General features: G+C 37.8%; 2 protein-coding genes across 3 annotated transcripts; one reads left to right on the forward strand and one right to left on the reverse strand.

Moving 5' to 3' along the window:
- LOC100378979 (neuronal acetylcholine receptor subunit beta-3-like) lies at positions 1 to 26401 on the reverse strand. Of its 2 annotated transcripts, none has more exons than XM_085504715.1 (7): positions 26258 to 26401; positions 7539 to 7624; positions 6993 to 7129; positions 4204 to 4248; positions 3824 to 3933; positions 2615 to 3545; positions 1 to 1836 (listed from the first exon to the last, which is right to left on the reverse strand). In XM_085504715.1, exons 1-7 carry the CDS (start codon positions 26284 to 26286, stop codon positions 1717 to 1719), a joined length of 1458 nt encoding a protein of 485 aa, XP_085360841.1. In that variant the 5' UTR covers positions 26287 to 26401; the 3' UTR covers positions 1 to 1716. The 2 variants fall into 2 exon arrangements, with proteins under 2 accessions (XP_085360841.1, XP_077868475.1); XM_078012349.2 differs by lacking the exon at positions 26258 to 26401 and adding an exon at positions 10449 to 10521.
- Positions 17646 to 19893, forward strand: LOC100366472 (acetylserotonin O-methyltransferase). Its single transcript, XM_006820968.3, has one exon. The coding sequence runs from the start codon at positions 17776 to 17778 to the stop codon at positions 18820 to 18822; it is 1047 nt and encodes a 348-aa protein (XP_006821031.1). The 5' UTR covers positions 17646 to 17775; the 3' UTR covers positions 18823 to 19893.
- Positions 26402 to 27021: the final 620 nt, after the last annotated feature.

Raw genomic sequence — 27021 nt, forward strand, 5'->3', positions numbered from 1 at the left:
TTCTAGTTCAAAAACTAAGCATATTTATTTAAAAGTAACTTCACAAGAAAATACGTTAAATTTATTGAATTAATACGTACACAAATTACAATATATAATCATTGAAACAAACTATTTCCATCATCGTGACTTCGGTGGTGAAATAACATAACTCTGTAGTGTAATGTAGTGTAGTGTAGTGTAGTGTAGTGTAGTGTAGTGTAGTGTAGTGTAGTGTAGTGTAGTGTAGTGTAGTGTAGTGTAGTGTAGTGTAGTGTAGTGTAGTGGCAGCCATTTTATGACGTCTGTGTTTTTATGCAAATTGGAGAACATGCTTTTATTAAAAATTCAGAAATGAATGGTATTTGACATGTTCATCTATTGTTATATTTATTATGAACTATTGATTGAAAGGCAAAATATGGCATAAAAGTAATTAGTATGGCTGCCTTTAATAATATGTGACCCTACACACTGCGGGTTAAATGTTGAATATCTTGTTAGCTACAAGTGATATCGGAGGGATCTTCAGAAAATTTTTTTTTAATCAGAGCACTTTTAGCACACATACATTTATTAGACCAACCTACAATTTAATCAATTTTTTTGTTTCTTGAATAAAACAACAACAAGGAAAATCATATTCAACGAATGTATTATACATCACAAAGCAATAACGCATTTCGCGAATCATTTACCAGGAAGATTCGATTTTAGAAATAGAAAGCAAACGAATACCCGAAAGCAACGTATTTAACGTGGAATTTGTCCACCAGGTTTGCTTTGTATTACTAAATAAATATAAAGTTATATATTTTAATATAATTTTGGTTGATAGAAAATATCATATTGAACATGAATTCTACATATCATGTTACACAGGTGATTTCCCATGGGATCAATTACACTGTCTGATGTGTACCGCAGGTTTCTTCATGATTCGGAATGACATACTGTGGGTGGTGCATGTGGAGAAGTATGAGCCCACTTAAAACAACTGATACAACATGTTCCGTAACTTTTGTTTAAAGGGCGACAGTCGTCGTGCCGCGTCCTGTTCGATATGGGACTCATAGCGACGTATACAACGCGTGTGAAATACATTGTTTATTTACATGAAATTCGAACACGCGCTGCGCGACGACCACCGCGCTTTAACGATATACGGTTGGGTATGTTATTTCTACTTCGATAACCTTTGACTGAGTCGGAAGAATAATAACGTTCATTTAAAAGACGATATCACTCACACATACATTAATATATGAATGACCAAAACAAATCAAAATAATTTTTATATGACATTGACACATATCATAAACAATTTGACATATTTCACTCCACATTTCAGCGCTTGTTTTGTAATTCTAGTATATATAAATATTTACAATGGTTATGTAAAATTAAAAATGGCCGTGTTGACCAAACTGTTTGCACCGTTGGTTTTACGTGTATAAATATATACTGATGCATATTACTGTATTAAGTCTAGAGACACAACATTACATAATAATTACAGAGACAAATAGTGTTTTCATCACAATATCGCTAGCAATTTACTAGTAGTGTTGTCGTGTCATTTCATCGGCGTTCCCTCTTGATTACCGATCTACTATAGGAATGACAGGACGACTACTCACACGGAGATTGGCAGTTGGTGTTTGGCTTCCATAAATAGTAACAAACGTATATCGTAGTTATCAAACATGGTAGATATAAGAGAACCGCAGTATGTCTTTATTGATACGCATCAGGATTGCCAAACATAACCAGTGTTCCGATGCAATAAATCAACAACGATATCCAGAAAAACAACCAATCTGTAACCATGGCAACGTACCTCCACTTCTCCAACATCTAAGAAAAAAAAGAAAAAGATGCATATGTATATCAGGTTATAGTCTTCTATGCCTACGTATTTTGCGTGTGTGAGTCTCAAAAAAGCACACAACTCAAGGAATCTTTCAACGGTCATGAGCAGAAACCATTAAAATTGACAATTCAGCTAAATGAACAAATGAAATCTGTGCTAAAATCATGACCATGTCAGGTTATTCCTATATCAGGCATAACCTTATAAGACGCTTAAAACACTACAGTCGCCACACAGCGCGCTTTCCAGTGTTTCCAGTAAAAACGGTGTATTTACAACGTTGCATGAAACTCATATTGAGTACGACCTGAAACGGCCAATGGTTATATGCTATAACCTGGTTATGCCATGATACACAAGATAAAAGTAACAACTCCGAAAATGCGACAAATTTACTACAAATTAAGCTATTTGATTTGCAGAAACGTTCTAACTTCACGACAGCCGTGATACAAATTCGTTACATCTTACCCACTTTATGCTTACGGCACATGTACCGTGAATTAACTTACACAAACAGTCAGCAAACTGTGGTTTATAGTCAGAGGCTGAACTGAACTGAACAAATATTTTCAAGATTCCACGGTTTTTCAAAATCATTTTTTTCCTGGCTCGGTCCGGGAGATAGAGCACTACTACAAAGAATGGACAGGCACGACTTGCAACGAAAAAGACTGATGAATGGCGGCTTTGACGACTGACTCGGACATACTAGTAATACCGTGTGATACTAAAGTAAATATCCTTAGAATATGTTCATACCTCTTTCTTGCTTTCCTCCACTTCCATTGAATTTCGTAAATAATGAACATCATCGTACAACTTGTCGAGAATCTGCATCATACTGTTGTCATCGCTACGTGAAACTTCTTTGGGCTGCTTGTCATACTTCTGCAAAGATTCTTCAACGTTTTCGATGATCATTTGCGACTTCCTGTTCCCATGATGATTTTGAACATTTGGGTGAATGCTCGGAGCACACCCAGTTCGTTCTAGTGGCTTTAGACACATAATTTTTGGTAGATACGTGAGGAATAGCTTCTGTACAAACGGACTCATTTTCAACATGTGCTGAGGTCGGTGGTGTAATCGCAAAACAAATATGGCAATAGCGATGGAGAGAGCGACAAGACACGTGTTAAACAGAAGGTAACGCCCGATCAGTGGGACGCTGTCCGAACTGTGGGGCAACATCTCCCCCACCAGCAAAGTGAAAACCGACATCGCTATCAGGATTGATACGCTAAATGACATTTTCTCACCCGAGTCGGCTGGGAGGAAAAACAACAATAAAGTCAACAGCGCCATCATAATAGAAGGAATGACTATGTTGATGACGTAATACAGGGGTTTTCTGTGCAATTCGAGAGTAAATGTCATAATATGCCAGGATAGTTCACCATTTTCAGAGAATTCTTCATAAAGTGAAACCGATGAATTTATAATATCCCATTCAGAGTTCGGGGCTAGGAGGGCATTGAATATACGATCACTTTCTTGAGTCAATAGCAACTGGTCTACGGTGTAGTCCCACGGTCCAAACACCAACTCACATTTCTGCACATCAAAGGGAAAAAAGTCGAGATTCATTCGGCATGGTGTTTCGAAGATTGCAGGTGGGGTGTAAGTTATTGAACCGTCCGACTCTATACCTAGTCTTTCTGTTTCAGAAATATAAAAATCATTGCCCGCACTGAAAAATACAACAAATACGGCAACAGATGAGGTATCATTCACAATGACTGTGCTGTCACTAGTTGTAGTTTCAAATTTGAGGTGCAATTAAGACAACGTTGATGGTGTTGTTGAAACTTTAATGGAGTGTGGTACTCGTTTGTTTAATCCAAACATATGAAGTTTATAATTCTTGATTAACCTCGACCAAACACTGAAGATTATTGCTCCAGATTTTTTGTCACGGGTCCTTCTCTAACAACACAACAAATAGTGCAATCTAAATCATTTCCTTACCTATTTTGTATAACGACACCAGGATTCCATATCCAGCTTGTAGGTACGATAACTGTACTCAGATTACCATAGTCGGATGGATCCCACTGTAGGCGCTTGTCTTGCCAATACTGTTGTAACAATGAAATGCTAGATTGAAATAGTTGATTGAAATAATCGATTGAAATGATTGATCGATCAATCGAAAAATTGATTGATTTGTTAATTGATTGATCGATCGATTCTGCAGTCATTCACTCGTTTTATTCATTCATTTATTAACTCGTTCGTTTGTTAATCTATTCATTCATTCATTCATTCATTCGTTCGTTTATTCGTTCATTCATTCATTCATTCATTCATTCATTCATTCATTCATCGACTGATTTATTTGACCTCACCTGATTTAACCAGCAACTTGTCTTTAATATCTGCTGTTTCTCGACCTAAAATATCATTAGACATTCTAGTTAGTTTGACATTTGATTTTTTGATAATTACATGGCTGCCGCAATTAAACAATTCCCACTAGCAGTCAATCTTTTGTAAAAACTTACGCAGAATACTCAACAATTTCGGAACATCATTTACACTCTGAGTTTAAGAAATACTAAAGTTGCGAATATAAAGTAGAATATAACGCGAAATGCGGTGTTATGGGCAACACGCACATCAGATTTGCTTCTGAAAATACAGCTAATAAATGTGAACAACACATCGTTGCACAAAAAGTTTGAAATAGAGTCAAATTAACCGGCACAGAGCACTTACAATTACGAACCAAACAATTGGCTCGTGCATAAAAATACTTGGCTCCTTGGTATAAATAATCACTAACGAAATCCAAATTAGAACCATTTAGATACACATGGGGGACACTATGCACTTTTATAGTGTTTAATATACATTGAGACGGGTACTGGCGAACTAGGACTTTTGCCGCTACTCTTGTAACGAATGTGTAATTGTTCCGGAGATAATTTGTTCGGATGTTATTTTATTGTGAAAACTTGATCTTCTTTTGATTGTCTTGCTTAAAAACTTACAACTTTGAAAACATCTATTGTTACAGTAGGGAAAAAAATAGAAATAACCATCCCCAAAGTTGAGTAACTTACTTCATCATAATCAGTTCACGACTCCAAGTCGTTGTATAGGAGTTTCGGTGTTATGTAATCGGACGCAATGTAAAAGAGTGTAATCACAGAGAAAATATATTTTTTTAACTTACTAGTCAACAAAACAATCGCATACGTTCAACAGAGTGTTACACTTGTTTGAAACTTATTAAATATCAATTATTCTTAAGTGTGTTTCTTTTATCCGGTGCATTTTAAAGAACGTTTGTCGTCTCATCGCGTCCTTTTCGATTTAGGTCCCAGCCACATACGTGTTTAAAATATCCATTAAACGAAAAATCGAACTCAGTTTCATGAGATTACCCTTCCCGGGGGCTATAGCCTATATTTTATCAAATGAGTATGATCGATGATCGAAAGCAAATGAGGTTATTACAGCAATGATGCCGTACATAAGAACATAATACATTTAAATACATCTAACATCTGTACGTAACGTCGTAATAATATCTGCAAAGTAAATACTTGTGACAGGGTACTGACTGGTACGTCTGTTACTAGTACTAGTCGCATTACCAATGTAAATTGAGATTACCAATTAATATTGGAGCCACGGAAGTGACGTCATACAATTTCCGATTGATTAACAATGTTCAATTTAAGTATGCCATAATCATATTTCCAAATAAAAGTGACAAACTGAAGGAAATCATTTGTGATTATTTCTTAATGAGATTTCTTTGTTTACCGATCCATTAAAAAAGTCGGCCTTATACGTGTGTTCCTTTTTAACTCCGTTGACAAGTATCCACTGGGCATACATTAGAGGTCTCATTGTGAATACAGTTCAATATTGAAGCATTCAGTATTATCGCGGGACCCTTGACTAATATTACCATGCTGGGAATAAATTATTAGAAATCTCCAAAGGAAATAAAAAATGACAGAATTTTGGCAAACAATAAATATCAGGATATTAAGCTATATATCATGTCATTAATCCGTCGACATATACAGACAATTAATATGTAAAGAACCACAATGATTCCAGGCATTAATTATTTCCGACATGAAAAGGGATTAAAAGTTAACCTTGACATCTCTCACGGATCATCACAATAAAATTACATCATTGTCCGATGAAGCGATGGATTTAAATTTAATCATGAATTTTTAAACATTTAATGCATTAGTGTGTGAATGGGATTCTTGGATATATTCTCGAAATATGTGTTGATTGTACTGCAATTCAAGTACAATTTGAAAATCGATCTCAGGATCACTGTTATTAAGTTGTGAAATTAAAGCTGAACACAGGCACAAATCTGATGAATTGTTCATATTGGGAGAGCTTTGTTTGGGTTATTATCGATAAGTGAGATTTGTGTATGCCTTCACTTTCAATGACTTTTGTGTAGTTTCATAAACCAATCTTATCGCTATTTTGTCATTATTTATTCTCAGTCTCATGTGTTGCGTGTAATACGTATCGTTCCCAGCAATAACAAATCCATCTAATATATATATACAATATTTACTACAGTTACCAAAGCTCATTCGGGTATTGTTGTTGAAAAACTCATATTTTAATTTGACAATGTCAATGTCATTGCCAGCATTTGCTCTGAAGAATTGCCAAAAAACAATATTCTAGCAAAAACAATAAGAAAATTCATATTAAATCACGCGTCTCTCAAAATTGATATAACAAAAACAGAAGGTAGCGTAGTTTCGACATGCAGTGTAACGAACATTTCATGTTAGATGACGTCATTAGTAGGAAGGATCGTGGTTTCTCATTGTCAACATTTTTAATGCTAACACAAGTGAAATTACGATAAAAAAACACAAATTACAGGGGAAACGTCAAAAAATTGAAACAGAATAATAACAAAGACGCATGATGATTTTAAAACGTTTTTTTTTTGTATAGCAAACAATAACATAACCTACGGCCCTGAGCGTTTGTATTGACGTAAATACGGTTGATCGCAATGCACACCACTTAAAGAAACATAATCATTATATAGCATCATACGATTTGTACAACTTTATTGAGAGTGTTGATAGAATTATAAGTAGTTTCGCTAGTATCCAAATGTCATTCTTACCACGTCTAACAGTAGCATAATAACAAGTCCCAGTGTTAACACAACTGGTTCATTATGTTCAGCCGGTCGGGCGTATCTACTGTAGTTGACGAACAGGTCTGTCTGCAGTTGTTGCTCAACTTCGAAACCACGTACATCTACACGGAAGAAAACACACACGCGTAAGATAGCAAAACAAAACATGACATCTATTCGGGTTTTTAACTTTCCTAAAATATTTTTAATTTCAAGTCGTTTTGATTTTTCTATGTTAGTCATGTGTTTGCCAAGCACGTACCCAACTCCAACCCGTATAACATTGGAGATGCCATCGTGGGTAAGAGATTAATTAGCATAATCTGACGCACGCATATGAAATGCGCAGTGTCTATTATTTTTCAGTTACAGGAAATGCGTTCAGTATAATCATGGGCAACGATATCCTGATGTGCAAATATTTTGAGTTGAAGTGACAACATTGACGGCATATCATATCATACCCACACAATTATCACCAAATAGATACGTCATCGTTTAGTTCTTTCCACAATACAAGGCTTTACTTACATGACAGACACGTGATAAAGACAATGACGCAGTAAGTCCCAGCCATGGAAATGCGACAGTTCCCACACGATAAGTGTTTTATTTCTCTGAAAATCAAACACAGAATTAATACAGGATTAAACATGAATATAACTGAACCTAACTTATTGACCGATTTTCTACGTGCGTCTGACACATATTCGATTCAGCCAATCGCTCAAAGTACCATTCTCAAAACATTTCAAGTTGAATTGAATGATTGCATTACTTTTATGTGTTCTTTAACCTCTGATTACGAATCGATCCCCGTAACAACGGATTATATTAGTTTCATTTTGTAAATTGTGGGAAGTCAGAGTGAAAAGTATTGAACGTGTAGCTAACTAAAAAATAAAATACTTAAAGAATATATACAAATAACAAACTGTGGAACAAAATGTAATATTATTTGAATACCAAAATTATTATTTGGTGTTTGGAAGTTCGGCCAAAATTCGATTGATGTACGATGGGACGACACTTCCTATTGGATATAAATTACATGTACATTACACAACACTAGATTAGAGGTCACGACAAAGCCCCTCGCCGATATAAGCAGACGGCATCCCAGTACAGCAAACTAACCGTCCCTACAGGACGGGTCGAAATAACCTGCAATGAACGCGGATCTACCGTGACTAGATTGCCATGTGCAAGCCGGATATGTGATGCCACATACATCATAAATACATCATACGAAGCCGAGTTTTCATGGTCAGTATGATCTATCCAATTATGATACATGTATAATGAAAAATACCAGTTATGATACAATAGTCACCTAGCAAAATTGTTAAACATTTTAATAAATACTTTCCCTATAGTCCCCAATACGTAAAACAAAGATATTGTACTATTATTGCATTCGATCAGCGACCCCATTTCTATGTATCCTGTTGGCGTGAACCCGATATAATGGAAATATCAAAAAGGAATTCAGCCCGAGCTCCTAAAAGTCAGCGAGAGACTGGAACTTACCAAGATTATTGGTTCTCGTCAACACATCACATAATTATTTAAGATGAACAAATTAATATTTATGGCCGACACAGGTTTGTTACCTAATATCTTTTTAAAGGCTATTTTTAAAACTGAAATTGTCAATTTTGCGTCTTGTCCGTATATCAAGTGATATATTAGATAAATAATGCGTCACGGAAGCAAACATTGTTTGACTAGTACACCGATATACCAATTAATTACTTGTGTTACTTTCGCCTAAATTGTGATTAAGATTATATCATTGACTAATCACGAAGACTCGTTCGACTATTTTTAGTCATAATTTGAGCGCGATGTATCCTGGGTAATGTGAGAATTGTACACGATGTGTTTTCACCTATCGCTGCGTTGAGTGTTGCATTATCAAGCCTACATTCTTTTAAGTGCGATACAGTTTAATTATTCTAACAATTAGCCAATTAACTTCCACAGATCTTATATCATGGTGAAGGTGTACCTAAATATGATGCCTTACATTGGCAGCCATTAAGTGTCAAAATGTAATACGAATGGACTTGTGATGCCCATCATGCTTGCCTATTTCAAAATATGCAAATATCTAATTGTAAACTCGAATTTATTGTGAACTTGACCATTTCCATGGCTATCATATAACACAAGTCAAATCAATCAGTTAAATACCGTGACGACAGTCGTGAAACACGTGTTCATAGTTAATATTTAATGCCAATATTTGATATTTGCATTGCACATAACATCTCTCACTCTATAATTTATTTAATGTTTTTACAAATGTATCGATATATCAAACCACACTACCAGAAGTCATGAAGACCCGTGTCAAATCAACAATAACTATTTTATGTCGCTTTAAAAATGAGTTCGATGACAAAACCAATCATTCTTACAACCAGTACGCTCTATGTCAAAAGGAAATTAGTTGCATTAGCCAGAGTGAGTTTGAAGCATTTTAATTTAACGATGACGAATTAATTTGTCCGATAAGCGACCAGGGAAATCATAACGATATTTTTAGTAAGTCACTCTTTGTCAGTTACTGTTCATGTAAATATGACAATTATTCTGAAAGCTTGATATAGAAGAACACAATATGGACATGTTTTTAATATTGACTGCTTAAAAAATAGATCACGTAGAATATCAGTTAAATTCGGTTAAAAAAAACGGAATTCACCGTGTTCCTATCACCATACGTTAGAATGCTCACAGCTGTTTCATAAAAAAAAACGAATTACCAAATAAACTCTCGAGGTGTTTTTGCCTCAGACGTTTTCAAATTATAAGCTACGACTGATTACAAATCTGATTTTAGTTAATTGTTTTTTAATTGTTTTTTTAAAGCAAATAAATACATTGTAGTTCCGGGACGCAATTTGTGAAAGTGTCAACGACCTAGTGCGGTTACACGTCTTCTGTGGGCACAACGAGAGGAATAACTTGTGTTTCACTATTGTGTACTTTTTCCCGTCACAAAATCCGTTAAGCAAGTAAAATTACAAAGTTAGGTACATGTTTAGTAACAGAAAGAGTCTGATTTAAGTATCAATAAATATGAAGTTTTCCCTTGACACTTTCCTTAGAAGAGCTACCATTTCAATGGCGGTGATTTCACGCCAAAAAATATCACTTAAAAACGTGACTTGTATGCTGACGTTCGCTATTGCTCTGTTATGGTGTGGTCTAAAATGCCAAAGCAACTAAATTCAATATATTTACTAGTATAATAACTAGAAAACAACTATAAGTGAACTTGGGCGTGAATACACAGTCAGTGCAATACTCAGAAGCGCAAAAATTCACGCTTACGGACTGCTTCTAACACATCCTGACTAACAAAATGTAAAAATACGTAACTAAAAAAATGCAACGAAATATCGATAAATATGAGTTTGAAATGTAACTTACAGACTTAGCCGTCAAATCAGAATTACTTCACGATTTAGGAATGATGATCTTTAGAAGACCCACGACGACTCGGAGAAGTGAATTCAAACAGCGACTGTCACCTCAACAGTCCATTCGTCCCCATGACAACAATATTGTGATTGCTCGTTTTGAAATTAGATCAGCGCAGTTAACGTTTTAATAAATACGGCGTCCACTGTCACTGGGATCTGAACGTCCACCTCGTTCGCGTCATGTCGGGTGGAAAATAGTAAAATGGAGACAAAAGAACATTCCATTAAGGCCATTAGGGACACACTCGAAATATTAAAACATAATGCTTTCTTTTTTATCTGAAAACATGTTAAATTATTGATAATAGTCATGTAAGCGTGAAGTAGTGTCCACCCTGAAAAAAAAATGGTTGACCCCAGAAATAAAATATCTGAGCAGATATCCCTAGTTTGCGCTCCATGAATTAAATTGTTCTGTATACCACACTTTTTAAAACACATACCGCATAAATTAACATTTGTTTTTGTTTATTAAATTATTCGCTACGATTCAATAAAGCATTTCAATTGATGTTCGTACCCGAAGATAATACATGGTTTTGCCACTAACTACATCGACTATGTCATTTGTGACTTGAGAGGTCAGCGGTCGCGGTAAATAGAATCATACGAACATACAACGCTAACTTCAAATACGCCGTCTGACTAAATATCAGATATGAAACTCCTTCAGTATGGTTTCTTTACATAAAACATAACTAGCATGATACAATGTTTTGGGATTTCCACTGGTATTACTAAGAGTACATGTGGTCGCTAGCAACAAAGAAAATTCGAGAAATTGAATACTGTAAAGGGGGTAATTATTCACTGGGTTTTAATTTAGCTTACTAGTATTTCGCTGACTGGAAAATGCGCTAAATTAAAACCCAGTGAATATGTAACATTTAGCATAGAGCACATTATCTAAATGACGAAACCGTGAATTGAAAACCCACTGAATATGCCTGAAATTGTAAATCAGTGAAATTTAAACTCAGTGAAAATTAGTCATTTTACAGTATCCATCATCATAATAAAGTGTTAAAATATACATTGGCCTTAAAGTGGGATCTTCATCTTAATTACCCTACGATATAACGTTTTTAGTTTTTCCCTCGTATTTACTATTTCCATTATAAATGTAAATGTGGTCATTGTAATACTTATTTTTTCGAGTGTATCAAATTCTCACAACTTTTTATTTTAATTACACTGTAATATCAGCAACTTCATCCTTAGTTAGGGTCTGCTTCCATATTTATCATGGTTACTATTTACTATCCTGGGAAAACATTGAAGCCTGACTTTTAACGCAACGACTTTCAACACAGAGTGTACGGTTTAAGTTTAATGCATACAATATTTCGCAGCATATACATAATATTTTATATATATTAATTCTATTTTCGAATTGTGTAGCAACTAGGGACACGCTGTTTTCATAATATTATTACATTAGCATCTATCAATTAAGACAACGTCTGTTTACTGCGATGGGAGTACAAACATATACTTGTTCTAATAATCTGCATTGACTGTAACAATATTAACGATTATTAACGACATTGACATCTATCAATTAAGACAACGTCTGTTTACTGCGATGAGAGTACAAACATATACTTGTTCTAATAATCTGCATTGACTGTAACAATATTAACGATTGGTAAATGACATAATGTATAAATATCTTAACACGTCTGTTCATCTATTAATTACGTTTATTACAAAGTGAGATGCAAGAAACCTGCAGAGGGCGCAATAGGGTATTAATATTTATCAGTGGTGGAACTTTATTTAATTTTCACAGTTACATGGAATAAGCGAGTGATGACCAGGTGTGGCATATATGGGTTTGAAAGATATCTCAGTATCAATACTTACTTATCTGATAGCTATCATCAGAAAGATTGTACTCTGGCGAACAAACAATTTAAACTAACTTAGGGGGCCGAATCTTGTCGATTTAAAGAATGTGAACGAAAACATACAATGTTTAATGCTTTAAAAATATTGCCAAAATTGCATTATGATTTATCATAAAATAAAAATAGCATCGTTTCATCTTAGAACCCTAGGGTATATGTTTCATCAAACGAATATGTACTAGTTTATAATAAATCATAACAAATCATAAACTAAAATAAAAAGTAACATATTTTAATAAAGGCTAAGAAAAAATGCTCCCACAATCATAGCATTTTCATCATCACTCTCGGGAAATGAATGAATCAAAACAAATCACCGTACTGAAAATACCGAGCTAATTAACATCTTTTGAATCACCGCACTGAAAATACCGAGCTAATTAACAGATGAGTCAGTCTGACATGCATGGCAACGCTACGTAGCTCTGGTATGTATAGCACGTCATTCTTTATAGCGTCATTAAAATCATCCTTTGTCGTTTTGTCTTCTTCAATAGTGCACAATTTCACGTGACCTTAGTCAGACGGTACTGGGTCAGATTATTGTTACTAGTTCGCCGGTCCTATCATAAAATAACGTTTCTCTATATTATAAAATTATAATTCTACTGGAACAGAATAAAACAATTGTACGGTATAATTTGTACTGACGCTATCGGCTTCGCGTAAATATTGTTGGATTACCCCCACCCCTCCCCCCATGGACATGTTGTGTATAATATTTGTCCGACCTTTGACGTATATGATATTATATTCTTCATACAGTTTTTTTTTTTAGATTTCAAAGCGAGAATAAATGACATCTTGACAAAAATAAATGTATCAAATACCGACAAACACAGAAATACAGTTATTTGATACTAGTCTATTACGAATGAGCTCGCTGAAATGAATCACTCCGGTTTCTATTTCCTGAGTCATTGTTTTTGTATCTTGCTGTGAACACACCACGCTTACATTACTCGTTCAGTCGATCGTCATGCACCGCTGTTACAAACTCTTCCAATCGGATACCGTACCTCGGTCGGGCTCGTCCGAGCCTCACTGTCCCGTTTTCAGCAGTAATCATCACACTGACCGAGTCCACATCTCTGAACCGCCGTTCTAGTTCGTCTTTTATGGGTTTGGCTATCGGGCGCACTCCTTTTTTGTCCCTTGAAATGGCACACACTATAACGCCCTTCTCTATAATTACTTCCATTCGAAAATCTACAAGTGGTGTCCATGACAACAGTTTATTCGCTTGCCATTCCGCGAAAGTTGCGAACTCGCCTTCGTCTTTTAAAGCGTCCGTGTCAATGTGAACGTTTCTCTCCGGAGTAACATTGACTGGGGGTTCATAATAGTTCAAGTTGTCCTTACGATTAGAATCGTTTCCATTGTTACTGTTGCTATTGTTAACGTTGCTGTTTCGGTGGTTAAGCAAATAACTGTTAGACAAACCGGGGTCGTCGTCGTCGTCATAATAGTGAGATTCACGGCGACTGTTTAATACGTCGTTGTTAAAGTTCACTTGCGGTTGTTGGTGATGGTATTGCTCGCGTGGCCTGTGGCGATTGTTTCGCTTCCCACGACGTCGATGACGACGACGACAGTTCACAACTTCGTCGTCATCTAAATCAGAGTCGTCATCGTCGTAATACTGTGAGTAACGTCGTGCTCGATGATCTGGTCCGTCGTATTCGTAGTGGTACATCCCATCGAAAGGTCGCAACATTCCGCCATCATAGGATGTCGGGTATACGGCTGGGTTTCCGCTGTAAGGACTGGGATAGGGGTACCCGTAGTTGGACGCCATGCCTGGCAATGTTGGATGATTCACGGGCATATAGTGAACGACGGGAATATATCCCAGCGGTCCGATAGGAGGTAGTAGTCCGGGGTGGAAAGAAGGCTGTTGGAAATAATGTGGAATGGAATTTGGCATTAGATGGGGCTGTGGGTATGAAAAGGGTTGCATATATCCTCCATGTCTAAACTGATATGGGTATGTCATTGGTCAAATAAAAACACCGTAGAGAAAGTTACGATTTGTCCACTGTTTGCTCAGTGTTCAAATACTAGTATATACAAATGCCGACCCCAGGTAATATAGTTAATCGTCACTTTGTATAACCTAATATTGTTACCCTAACTTGAAATCCGACAAAACCAGAACGTTCAAATGTCCACTTTAAATATGCGACGATGTGTTTTAGGCACTCACTTTATCTCTGTCTGTTGCGTGGATTCCCCATTCTATGAGTCAGCCTAGATTTCTTCCAGCCGATTATGACGTGTGATAAAAGGAACGTAGCTACATTACAAACATCTAAGTAGTCTTCTGGAAATAATATCCATAAATATCACCGACTCAATGGTATTTCATGTTAGGTTCGATGACCACCATCGTGATTTCTGGAGTCGCGTCGATAACAGGAGAACTGAAATCGTCTTGAGTTAATTGCGCCAAGCGACCTTAGACAGTCACCTGCGATATTGCTTTGACATCCCCAAAGTGAGACGTTTTCCGTTACTAATAAAACCGTTATAAAGCGAGAGCCATTTGATCGATTACTTCTTTAGTTCTTTGGTTGTAAACCTTTATTGCGTTTTACACACAATGGTGTACGTATTATACTGGTCATGACTTTCTGTTAACAATATTTCCAATTCAGGCTTCTAATAGAAGTCACTCAGCTGTGGTAATTACAATCGCTGTCCATGTCCTGTCATCGCTATGTGTCGTTTGACACTAGAGTATAAAAATTGAGGTGGTTCCCTTCGTAACTATGGAGATGGAGTATTTTGTTTGATATTACGCATATTGGACTATGATTTAGCGTAACTTACAAGTTCTGATTTTGGGTTCGAGATGCGCTCATGCGCTTTGTATTACTTATACGTATTATGAATTCATCGTGGTTAGTTATTCCACGACAATAAATATATGTGTGATGCGACCCAATTTTCTTTAAGGTGTGGGTCATATTCAATTGAAGATGCGACTAAAAAAATATCCACAATATTGCTACCATGAACTTTCAGCCAATTCGAAGTTCAACTTTTGAGGTTATAAGATGAAATCATTTTCTCAATTTCTGACAACAGCGGATATGATGTCATACTTTACCCATAATCAAGATGGCGGACTACATAAATTAATGAAAAGTTGAATATCTAGAGAATGAAAAGTGATATAAAAAACTGTGAATTGCATGTTCGTACATTTGCCGAGCTCTTTTATCTGAGAGTATTATGTTGCCTGACTTTTTCTTTAAGATGGCGTACATTTTGTGAGGTCGCCTTTTATTACACTTGCAGTCACACAATATTACTGCACTTTTCATTTAACATTTGAACCACCGAGAGAATTACTACTGCATGCAATATCATTTAATTGGCAAACGTCATTGACTTTTACGATCTAATCTGTTTTCCCGTCTGACAAACGGTGTTCGTCACCTTCTGGCGCCCTCAACGACAAGACAGTAAAAATCGTTTCAATTCCAAAATGGCCATAGCAACAGAAATCTTACCCACACCATGGAGCTTATTTTTTTAGCTCCAGGCCCACACGTACACTAGCAGTATAGTTATCTACAATTACCAGTTTTGGAGGAGGACTTTAGCTTACTTTGAGTTTGGAAAACTGAGCATAACTTGAAGGTTTTGTTGATTTTCTTAAGTTGGCTAAATCTGTACATGGTGGTTCTCTTGATACCTCCATGATCTGTAGTAACCCTAATGACATGAGTCAGTAGCGTCAAGCACAAACCCACTTCAGCGGGCTGTCCACTCAACTTGAACTCATGTTTACATTGAAAGCGTGAGTGTAAGCGCCTTGGTAAAACAAACCACACAAACCACGCCACGCTTAAATGTTTGAATAAACTAAATGCCGGTTAAGGTTTTATTTACGTCTCAATATCGACTACTAAGGCATTCCAAGCATTACATAGTGCATTCGTGTTACACGTTGGTAATGCAATGCGGAATGAAGGTTGGTGGTATGTACCGGGTGCACAGTATCCACTTTCCAAATATTACAAAATTTGCTATTTTCTCTAAACGATGTAATTAACGATTTATACATTGCGATATTATGATGTTGAACTTCCGGCTTCCTATATGACGTCCAGCATTGCTAAGTGACGTGCAGTATATCACATTCCTTTTTAAAAGGACCGTGACAATATGTAGGTTGGTATGAATGTCCGGGTACCTCTATGGGTCGTAGTGTCTAGTCAACGCCGCGACGTTAACTATATCAGCGGGTTCGTCTTAAACGACGTCGTCAACAGTCACCGGGACGTCGTGTAATCAGCGGCAGTGCTGTCGAATTAAACTGGCCAACTAAAATGCTAGCGAGATGACCCTTCACTGTTCTCTGGTACTCTGTGAAGTGCATGTGTGTGTTTTAATAAAGCAGGAGCTCATTCGTCCTGCTACGAAACAATACCACGCTGTTGTAATTCCTGCGTTTGCATGGAGCAGTCACGGGACTCAAAACGCATTTTTTTTTTAATTTAACGTTTAACCGTTTCATCAGAAATACCGAACGTTCAAATAGCATACATCACAATACCGAAATAAACACAATATATGCAACGACCTTAGACAAACAAACACTAGTCTAATGCATTGCGTGGATATGTAATTATGGGTTTCGTGTCTTGGTGTGCATTACCGACTGGTTTGACTTCTTCAGTTCCCGACAGATGTATAACATAACACGTGGTATAGACATACACACACATGATTGCAACAGTCCAGTACGTGCAGGACACTTGGCAACAATTTATAACATTGGTGCGTATTGAAATTGAATGTCATCGTCGTCGGTGGTGTTGTTCAATGTTGTTTATTATTATTATTTTACCCGAGATTCATTAGTGTTTTCAAAAAAAAGTTTCAAGTTCAAATTGTTTCTTTAGTAATAAACCATGGACCTACGTAGAATAAACCAAAATACTCTCATATGTAACCTTGTACATTTACGCCGGAAAACAAAACACATTCCAACAAACCTAGCCAACACAAATGCGTAAGGGGATTAGGATTACTTGTCAGTTCCTGCCGCATTACTGGGGGAAGCGTCATGTGGTTGACCTCCGAGGCGCTCTCCAGTCAAAATACTTTTAACACACCCCTTAAGTGATTAGTCAGACAATGTGAGTATAGTCTCGGGTCCCTTATAAGGCGCACAGATACCTCAGTGTGGGAGGTAAGACTAGTTTACGCATGCGCAATGGTACGATTCACCCCTTATAACCGAGAGAATAAGATATATCGGTGTGCATTTTGACTATTGAGGCGTTGCAAAGCTGTTCTTGGGCAGCATTGTCGATACTTGTAGAAGCCAACACACACTAGTGGAAGAAAATGGCGTACTCAGTGAACGACCCTGTACAAATCCTGGCTCACGTACATTCGTATGCTATCACCCAGGCTTTGGTGGGAGCTTGTCATCTTCGACTGTTCGACCACATGGAAAATGCTGGGATCGCTTCGAAACAACTGGCGGAGAATTTGTACGCTGATCCTGAGGCGATGGAAGAGCTGTTGAATGCGTTGGTGTCTCTAGGTTACGTGGAAAAGATAAATGCTGGTAATCGGACCGTCCAGTATAGGAATACGCCCATCAGCAGCACGTACTTAGTTACCACAAGTGCACAATCGCTGTATCCATACATTATGATCCAGGGCCAGGTCGCTTACCCTGTACAGGCTAACTTCAGACATGCCGTCCAGGAGGGAAAGGCTCAGGTTGAACGAACTTTCGGACACGCCAGATATTTCACCAATATTCTGGCGAATGACCAGAAGAAAGCGATGGGTTTCTTCGCGTCCATGCACGCCCTCTCACGTGTCTTTCACTGCCCCGTTGCCTTGGAAAGCTTCGATTTATCAGCGTATCGTGAGGTCTGCGAATTAGGTGGTGGTACCGGGATGGTGGCCCTGGCCCTAGCTCAGACCTACTCGACGATGAATATCACGGTGTTTGACCTGCCACCAGCTATCGAGGCGGCGGATAAATTCATACCATTATCAAGCAAACCTGAAAATCTGAGATTTCAGAAGGGGGATTTAATGAGGGATTCCCTGCCGTATTGCGACCTGTATGTACTCTCCCATATCATTCACACGTACAGCGAAGACCAGGCGAGTTACATATTGAAACAAGTCTACGCTTCTTTATCCCCGGGCGGCGCTGTTCTAATCCTAGAGAACCTATACAACGATGACAAACGCGGTCCCCAATTTACTCACATGTTTTCTCTGAGTATGTTGGCATTTAGCGGAACGAGACAACGATCGTTTCCAGAGCTGAAGTATCTCCTTGAAAGGCAAGGGTTCAAGAACATTGAAGCAAAAAGAACCGGGTCGCTGTCTGATGCTGTTCTTGCTCTGAAACCGGCTTTACATTGATCAACGTTGAACATCTTCATTATATCCGGACCCTTTCATTAGAATGGAAAACATAAATCCCAATGTCGCCATTACTGCATATACATGCGTTTGATGTGTACGTTCATTCACGTACTCTGCTCTGCATTCACCGCGGAGTGACCTCCAGTAAACCAGACATTCATTCATTTGTTCATTTTCTAATTATCCAGCATACCGTACACTCGTTCACACGTACTCACTTGTGGCCTTAGAATACTGGTGAATAAGAATTGAAATAATTCGATTATTCGATGTAAGGATTACGTATTACACAACGCACCCGTTTCGCGTGGTCGTTTATTAGTAGTTTAAGATATCATGGCGCAGTTCTTCTCCGTCGTTGAGAAGTTTCGCTGAGACGAACACTTGAAATGTCAATAATTCCCCAGGTCAATGCACTTTAATTTTCTAGTCATATTTCACCTGAAACTGTAGTTTGTTTCAGATTTAATGAAATGTAATGTTAATTAATTTAGTAGTTGTCAATTTCCCGTACAGCGATGCATATATTCATAACAGCGTTAATGATTTTTAATTCCCAGGGGGCTGGAACTCAGTCCCGGAACTCAGTAAAGGGGTTAGTTTACATTGCTGTGAGATCTCGGATATGGTTACGGTTTTTAAGTAGATACATGTTTGCCCTGATCGATCACTCGTTCTTGTGCGTGTACAACTTTATTGCGAATGAATTTTAGTACTCGTATGTAGGACGCTCAACCATGCATACTTCTGTGGCTGTTATTAGTATTTCCACTTAGGCACATACACTTTCACGGCGCATGCGCATAATTCTCAGTGTGTAACCATGGAGACAAAACCGGGATGATTACCAGATTTCTGCAATAAATATATCTTAGTTTCTGTAAATCTTATAGTGTTCTGCTATCACGTGCCAGTTTATGTAGTGTGTGAAGGTGCAAGTTACGTAATTGTAAACGTTAATGAACTATATAATGTATGTAGAATCGATTGTGCAGTTCAGACTACCAATTTTTCTCTTTGTTGAAATACCAGTGAAATTACTACTGAATACAAATCAGCAAAAAATCATGAAGGCTACCATTGTCCAAACTATTTTCACATTTCAAACAGGCTGTCAACACTCTATACATAAAAACTTTGCGACTTCATTGCGTCTTGAGAACAGAATCTCAATTTTCAAGTAGCGGCGCTCCCAGCGCTGTGGTATTTTTATTTTCTTAAATAACACGCGGACTCATTACAATGAATACTTTTATCCAACACGAATGACCCATGCGTAATTAGTGCAGAGTGAATACGTGTACGTATCAAACCTTTCAAACATATACAACTTCAGTCCGGGATTTTTACGCGATTTCTGCGTTAAAATTTGTCAGCGCGTTTTGTGCAAATGTCCCACGGTACCTTTAGCAATAACTCTGAAGAGCCCCACCTCATTATAGAGCATCAATGCTTTCCGACGTTTAGGCATTGTTGATAACATGTCAACCTCTCACAGCGAAGCAAAGGCGTCCGTTAACTTTCAATTCCTCGAGTATGCATTGTGATCACTTATAACGAAAGGCATTGAAAGGATGTCTTTCAGACGGTATTTTAGCAAACCTACCACAGACAAGTTGTTAACAAGAATGTGTTCATTTCTTTGTGATGGGGTGGCATTGAGAAAAGGGGTGTGTCGCTTTTTGTCGACCCCCCCCCCCCTGCTGGTGTGGGGTCAATCTCCGATGACATTGGACGCTGGCAATGAAACAGTATTTGTGGACCATGCTGATGTCGAGGGCCATGGTTACAACACACTGTCACCTGTGGTATCAGCTATGGCTGAATGTCTGCTTTCAGTTGTCCGCATCAAATACCACATGAGCATAATATAGGATAGTCATTTTTACGGAATGGCAAACAAGCTACACTTCTAGGAGTTTGTGTAAATCAAAAGCAATTAGTCGCCGTAAGGTGTTTAAAATGATTGAGAGTGTGAAAAAGAGGATGACCTTATTCGGACCTTTTTCATCGATCTTTCATGATAAAGAATACTAAGTACTAATATTCACCCCATACCCTAAAAGTGAACGTGCTTTTAGCTTTTGGCCGTTCTAGATAATTTGGTGTTGCCTGTTTGACTGCGGATCCGTTGATCCCCCGAAGTGAACGAAACACGCTACAGCTGTGCGCTGCTCGAAAGGGCGTGCATACCACATGCGGATGAAAAGTTCGGGCTCGGGGCCGAGGTTTCACATTCCATCCCACCATGCACTTAAACACATATAACTTTTGTTTTCGTTTTCTCACCAGTTAATAGAAAGTATAAACACTGGTTCACGAATGTACGTGTATGCGTTTTTAATTTGAACGTTCGCCCCAGGCTGAGACTTCAATCGATGTCTTGATGTTCTGATTTATTTCCTAAATCACGGTGTTAATACCGGATATGCAAATGAAGCTTTCAAGCTGCATACTCATGCATGATGTGAGAGACGAGATAGCAACCCTCCGCATAAGCAAACCTCAAACTACAATGAAAACAATAACGAAATTTAGAATAACGACGTGAACATTTGCGTGCAAATCAATTTATATCCATTGACAAGTGTTACGGAGCACGAAAGACGGCTGCTTTATCGGTGTCCAATGAATCATACTCAATCAGCCAAGATGGAACGAGGCGCCCTCTATTGATGTACATTGATTCACGCTGACGATGATGGCGCCGTTGCTTCAAATACTAGTAGTAAATAAGTTTTATCACTGTACTGTAGTTATACTTTACCAGAATATGACCTGTCCGCACATTCCAATCCCCCGTTGTTGGATTATTGTTTAGAATGGAGATTATAAACAAATATTACAAGTATTTTATAAATAGATTGTTTACCTATTGTATTCAGTAGTGGCAACTTTTCAATTGGCTTTAACCGTGAAAAACATCCCTGGTAATCGCGTGATCGTGCCAACGATTGCAGCGATTGGCTGGTCGCATGATTACTTTGCCACGCCTTAGAGATTTCACTTTTAATATAGAGTTTGCAAACTTTGGCAAGGAGAGAGATCGGCGCGACGAGGGGGTTACCTTGGCTGATTGATTGGGAGAATAAAGCTGGACTATCTGTAATGAACTTATGTGTATTCATTTGGGTCGAGTCTGTACCTCTACGTGTAAGTGACATCAGCCAAGCGAGACGAAGATCCCTGATCCCTGACATGACATCTGTATCAGTTGGATTTAATATGCATCATTTCGTTGTTATTATATCAAATATAATAGTTATTGAATACGAGTGTTGTCGAATCGAATGGTACGTTTTACTGATGATTGCTTTCGTTTGATGCATGATGATTCCGATGCTTAATTTTGCTCATGTATGTATTATACTACATTCGAGGAGAGAGATGACACAGGAAAACTGAGCAACAATTAACGGGGAGCAATATGTGTCACCTCTTGTGACAAATATTCACTTGTCGGTGAATATTGTTCCAGAGGAGGAGAGGGGAGGAAGTATTGACGTTGCCCTCAGTTGTGGCTACAATTTCTATAATGCTTGAAAAAATGGCTAGAAGTCTGTTATTTTGAACTTGGTTTTCGAAGGCCATAACACTTGTTATTTAGTTTTTAAAGTGCCCGTGGATTTCAGACAGTGGTGATTATGATGATGTATTACGCCACTTTCACTTTCAGATCACGTACTAGTATATAGTGAAAACAAACACCGCGTTTAGCATGAATGACACTCATCGCATTCCGTTATTTGTTCTAAAATTGCAATTTGTTTATTATAATATTTGATCAATTTTCCCCCAAATACAGCGCAGAAACAGCATTCTGATGTACTGATCCACAGCATAGTGCTGTTTAATGTCACCAATGAACTGTAGTTCGATCATGGTTGTATATTCTGAGAACTAGCCCCGCTCGCGTGGGAATTCAGTGTTCCAAAGTATTTGATCCTAATATATACTATTTAAAAATGAGATGTTCGTAAATAAGAAAAAATATGTAAATTGATGATTGTTGATTGGTAATAAAGATATGTTACACGCACTAGGCTATGTATTATCATACTTGAAACGCGCGTCAGATGGCCATAGCGTGTCATTCTTAAGAAACAAGCGTCTACCCATGAGCCTTCGCGTTTTTAGCGTGTGTTGTTATCGTCGCTTAGGGCCCAATTCCCACTCGTGCGCAGGGGACGACCCCCCGCTTTAAATACGGACATTACGTTTTCCGTGCGGCCTGAAAAATATTTACTATGTTATCACAACGCACGTTAAAATACGCCCATAGCGTCGTTCTATGTATGACCACTAATCGATACATTTACCGCATCTTATTAAACGTTATACTTATAACTATACTTTATATACTATATACTTTGATCCAGACATTCTATTAATCACACAGGTATATCTAAACCAAATATCGACGTGCGGGCAGTGTTATTTTCAAATTAAACCATTCAAAAATCGCCACTCGAATATTCAACAACATTGCATTGTTATTTTTACACTGAGAATTTGCACACGGATTTGCATATCAACTACGTAGTGTCCTTTGAACTTCAACGAAGAGCGCACCTAGCTTGGTATCTGGTTCTCAGGGAATTAGGGAATTAACGAAATTTGCTGCGAAGTCATCTGTATTTATTCTCAGACTACTATATATGTTTGGTCACAACGAGGTCACGTGGTGGTAAATATTCAGTCGACAATGAAAGCTCAGTGAGATCGATTGCGCCTAGGCACAGTTCCCCTATCACTGTCTATGATAGAGAAACTGTGGCCTAGACCAATAATGTCCCATTCGATTAACTATATATACCTATATACTGAGCTTCGTTTCGGTAACTACTTGATTATTATTTTATTGCACGTATAGATCGCAAAACATGCGTGATAAACAGGGCATTACTCGGTAACCTTGCCTCGACTTCCAAACCTCGTGTACCACGCGCACAGTAGATGCCGTTAATGTTTCTTATGCTGCCCTCATCGGTATTTGTTTTTATACTGCAGTCAAAGTACGGACAACTCCGAATATGCAACGAATGGTATACAAATTAAGCTACGCATGTTCACATCGGAAATGTGATTGGTCGAATCTCGCCAACTCACTTAAAACGCGGTGGTCGTCGCGCAGCGCGTGTTCGAATTTCATGTAAATACTAGTAAACAATTTATTTTACACGCGTTGTATACGTCACTGTGAGTCTCATATCGAACAGGACGCGGCACGACGAATGTCGCCTTTTAAGTCGTGGTACAAATTACTAGTAGTTTTATCATGAACACTCGATGATTACGGGTTATTCCCGCTATATGCCGTACTGAACATCACGTGACAGTGGCGGACCCAGAAAGAAGGGGGCATGCCCCCCCCCCCCCAAACGCATGACGGTTCATATCATCTGGATTATGCATGCTCTGCGATTTACGCTCCGTATATCTTAAGCGAAGCTTGGACCCCCCCCCCCTAATACATTTTGCTGGATCCGCCACTGTTACGTGATCATCATTTAGCTTATAGTAGTACATATCCTATACTTAGTTCCATGTGGTTCTTTAGTTCTAAGGAGGGATATAGTTTACTCCTGATTCTTGATGTAATTTGTAACGCATATAACATAAATGGGCATATGCGTCATATAATTGAAATGAAGAAGGATTTGTCTAGCATACCATCAACGTTCAGCAAAACGATGTCCCAATCGACGCACTAAAAAGTCTACATGTATTACGTGAAATGCAATAAAGTGGAAATAAAACACCATAACGTAGATCTTTTAACAAATATAGCACAGAAAAGAAGTTCATGAACACAAAACAGCTATAACAAAAATAGTCAAGTTTAGTTTATTGTTAAAATAGTTTACAATAAACATGGTAACATTATAACATTACTAGTAACTGATTTTATTATTGACAGCAATATATTCCTTTGAATCAATAATACGATTCGAATTTCTAATAAAGTATTACGTCCCGGTTGATCACATGTGCAAGAAATGAGCGGAGAAATAAGTCTGGAAGATGATATATGGACGCCACAACCAAGACAAATATCACCGGCGCCAGCCTGGTATTAAATTTCGAACGTACTGACGCAGAAGTAAGTGGAACACGTCGGAATAATTACGCACGAATTCTTTAACATTGCCATGTTCCACAGTCTATAGAGGGACTGTGTACGTTCTAACAGCAAGCAATGTAGAAGTGAAAAAAATCAATCATTGTTTACTTGAATTGTTTACTTTACATGGATTTCTTACGGCGTTATATTTTTCATTTCGAAACATTTCGCACAAAAAAATGTCATTAGTACTAGTTTGGGTAGGACGAACAATAGAATACATGTCAAATACAATAGTTTTAGATTGTAATCGATTAAACAAAAAACAAGTAATCGAAAATGAGAAATGAGTAATTATCATGATATACATATCTTGAAACTTTTTGTTCGTCAATCACATCGCCTGATCTTCCATCGGCCGTGCTGTAGGCATATATAGTTACCGCGCCATGATTTCCCGATGAAAGCAAACAAAACTTTTACATAATAGCATAGAGTACAGTCAATGACACGTCTGTTGATATGGAACTAAATACGACACGTTGACGGCACTTTTGTGTAGTATCGTGTAAAAAGGTTAGTGTCCGGTGTTCTAAGATACTAGTAGAATTATTATAGATTATTATAGCACAATAGAGATAGAAACGATATAGTATCATGGTGGTGGGTTTAATGGGACACCGTCGTTAAGCCGAGGGAGGTGAGTGGGAAAACAATGAAAAAAACAATTACCCGGTTGTGTGTAGGGATTGTTTGTGTAATGGAAGTATTACGGCATTCAGAACGGCATTCACCCCATTAACGCTCAAAAACGACGAACCTAGCAAGTACGAACCTCGTGATATACTCTTCGCGGTCGGCTTTTCAGAAAATGGCACATCGACCAAATTAGTAAAAACAAACTTACCCTATCGCTGTTTAATTTGTGAAAATTCACCGCACACAATGAAACCTACATTATGTGCGGATATGATCTACACATTTATATCTCTAACATGTCTAGTAATGTATTCATTTGGTGTCTTTGGCATGAACAGAATTTACCTATATTACAGAGTTCTCGTAGAAACATTACATGGTACTGATTGCTTCGCTGTACGATGCGTTCATTACTTGTACGGCACTGTGTTCGAAAATCAATACATTTTTCTAAGTGTATGAGTCTTTCGTCCAAAGAACCCACGAAACAGGGAGGTAACAGGGCTAGGCTGCAGTCAATTTCAGATTCAAAAATAGAAAGGCCCAATAAACGATTGACAGTTTAAAATATTGCCGATGCCATTCGTTCCGCGTGAAGGAGTTGATAATATCTTATCCAACTAATAAATGACGATTTTATTCAGCACGCTAGGTGCATATGGTACTGACCTCAGACCAGAAGCAATCCAACTGGACATAAACACTTCGTTTTTCTTAAGTTAATTCCGATTTTAGATACGAGTTGGTCCAACCATTTTCAGCCAGAAACAAAAGTTCAATTGAAACCTTGAGAACAGTCACATTCACTCAGCGTCTCACGGAAGCCTGGGGCTATTCACACAGCTTGTATAATGATGGATTTGGTTTCTTGGTTTCAATTAAGACAGGCTTAAATGTTGAATACTAGACAACCCTCCTGAGACTGTGTAAACATTGACTGTTTGATCAACTTCTGGGACTCACCAGTACCAGTCTTGTATTTGTTCGTAATTTATACGCTAACAGTGAAAGTGACTGATGAAGGTGACTGATGAAGATGGAAGATGATATAGGTGACTGATGATTGGGGTTACTTTGCAATGGACTAATTCTAGATCAATACAATATAAGGGAATTCACTACTCAATATCTCATACATATTACATACACTAGGTTATAGAGCAGATAAGATTCCATCTCTATCATAAAGGTATGAGGTTTCCGAGAATGATGTCAACACTCGAAGTCCTAACAGACGCGAAAATGAATATATTGGCCATTTCAAATCAGTGATAGTAATTTCAGTTCAGTTCACCTTCGCGCCAACGTGCGCTTTTTCGACCATCGCTTCATCACTACGTTAATATAACATTTAATTACCCATATTTGGACATTGAGTTACGTCATTGTTACATTTTGTCGTCCATGAATCTGCATAGGTTTTTTACGTTGAT

The sequence above is a fragment of the Saccoglossus kowalevskii genome, chromosome 10, assembly GCF_978046115.1.
Source record: "Saccoglossus kowalevskii chromosome 10, keSacKowa6.1, whole genome shotgun sequence".
Taxonomy (NCBI): domain Eukaryota; kingdom Metazoa; phylum Hemichordata; class Enteropneusta; family Harrimaniidae; genus Saccoglossus; species Saccoglossus kowalevskii.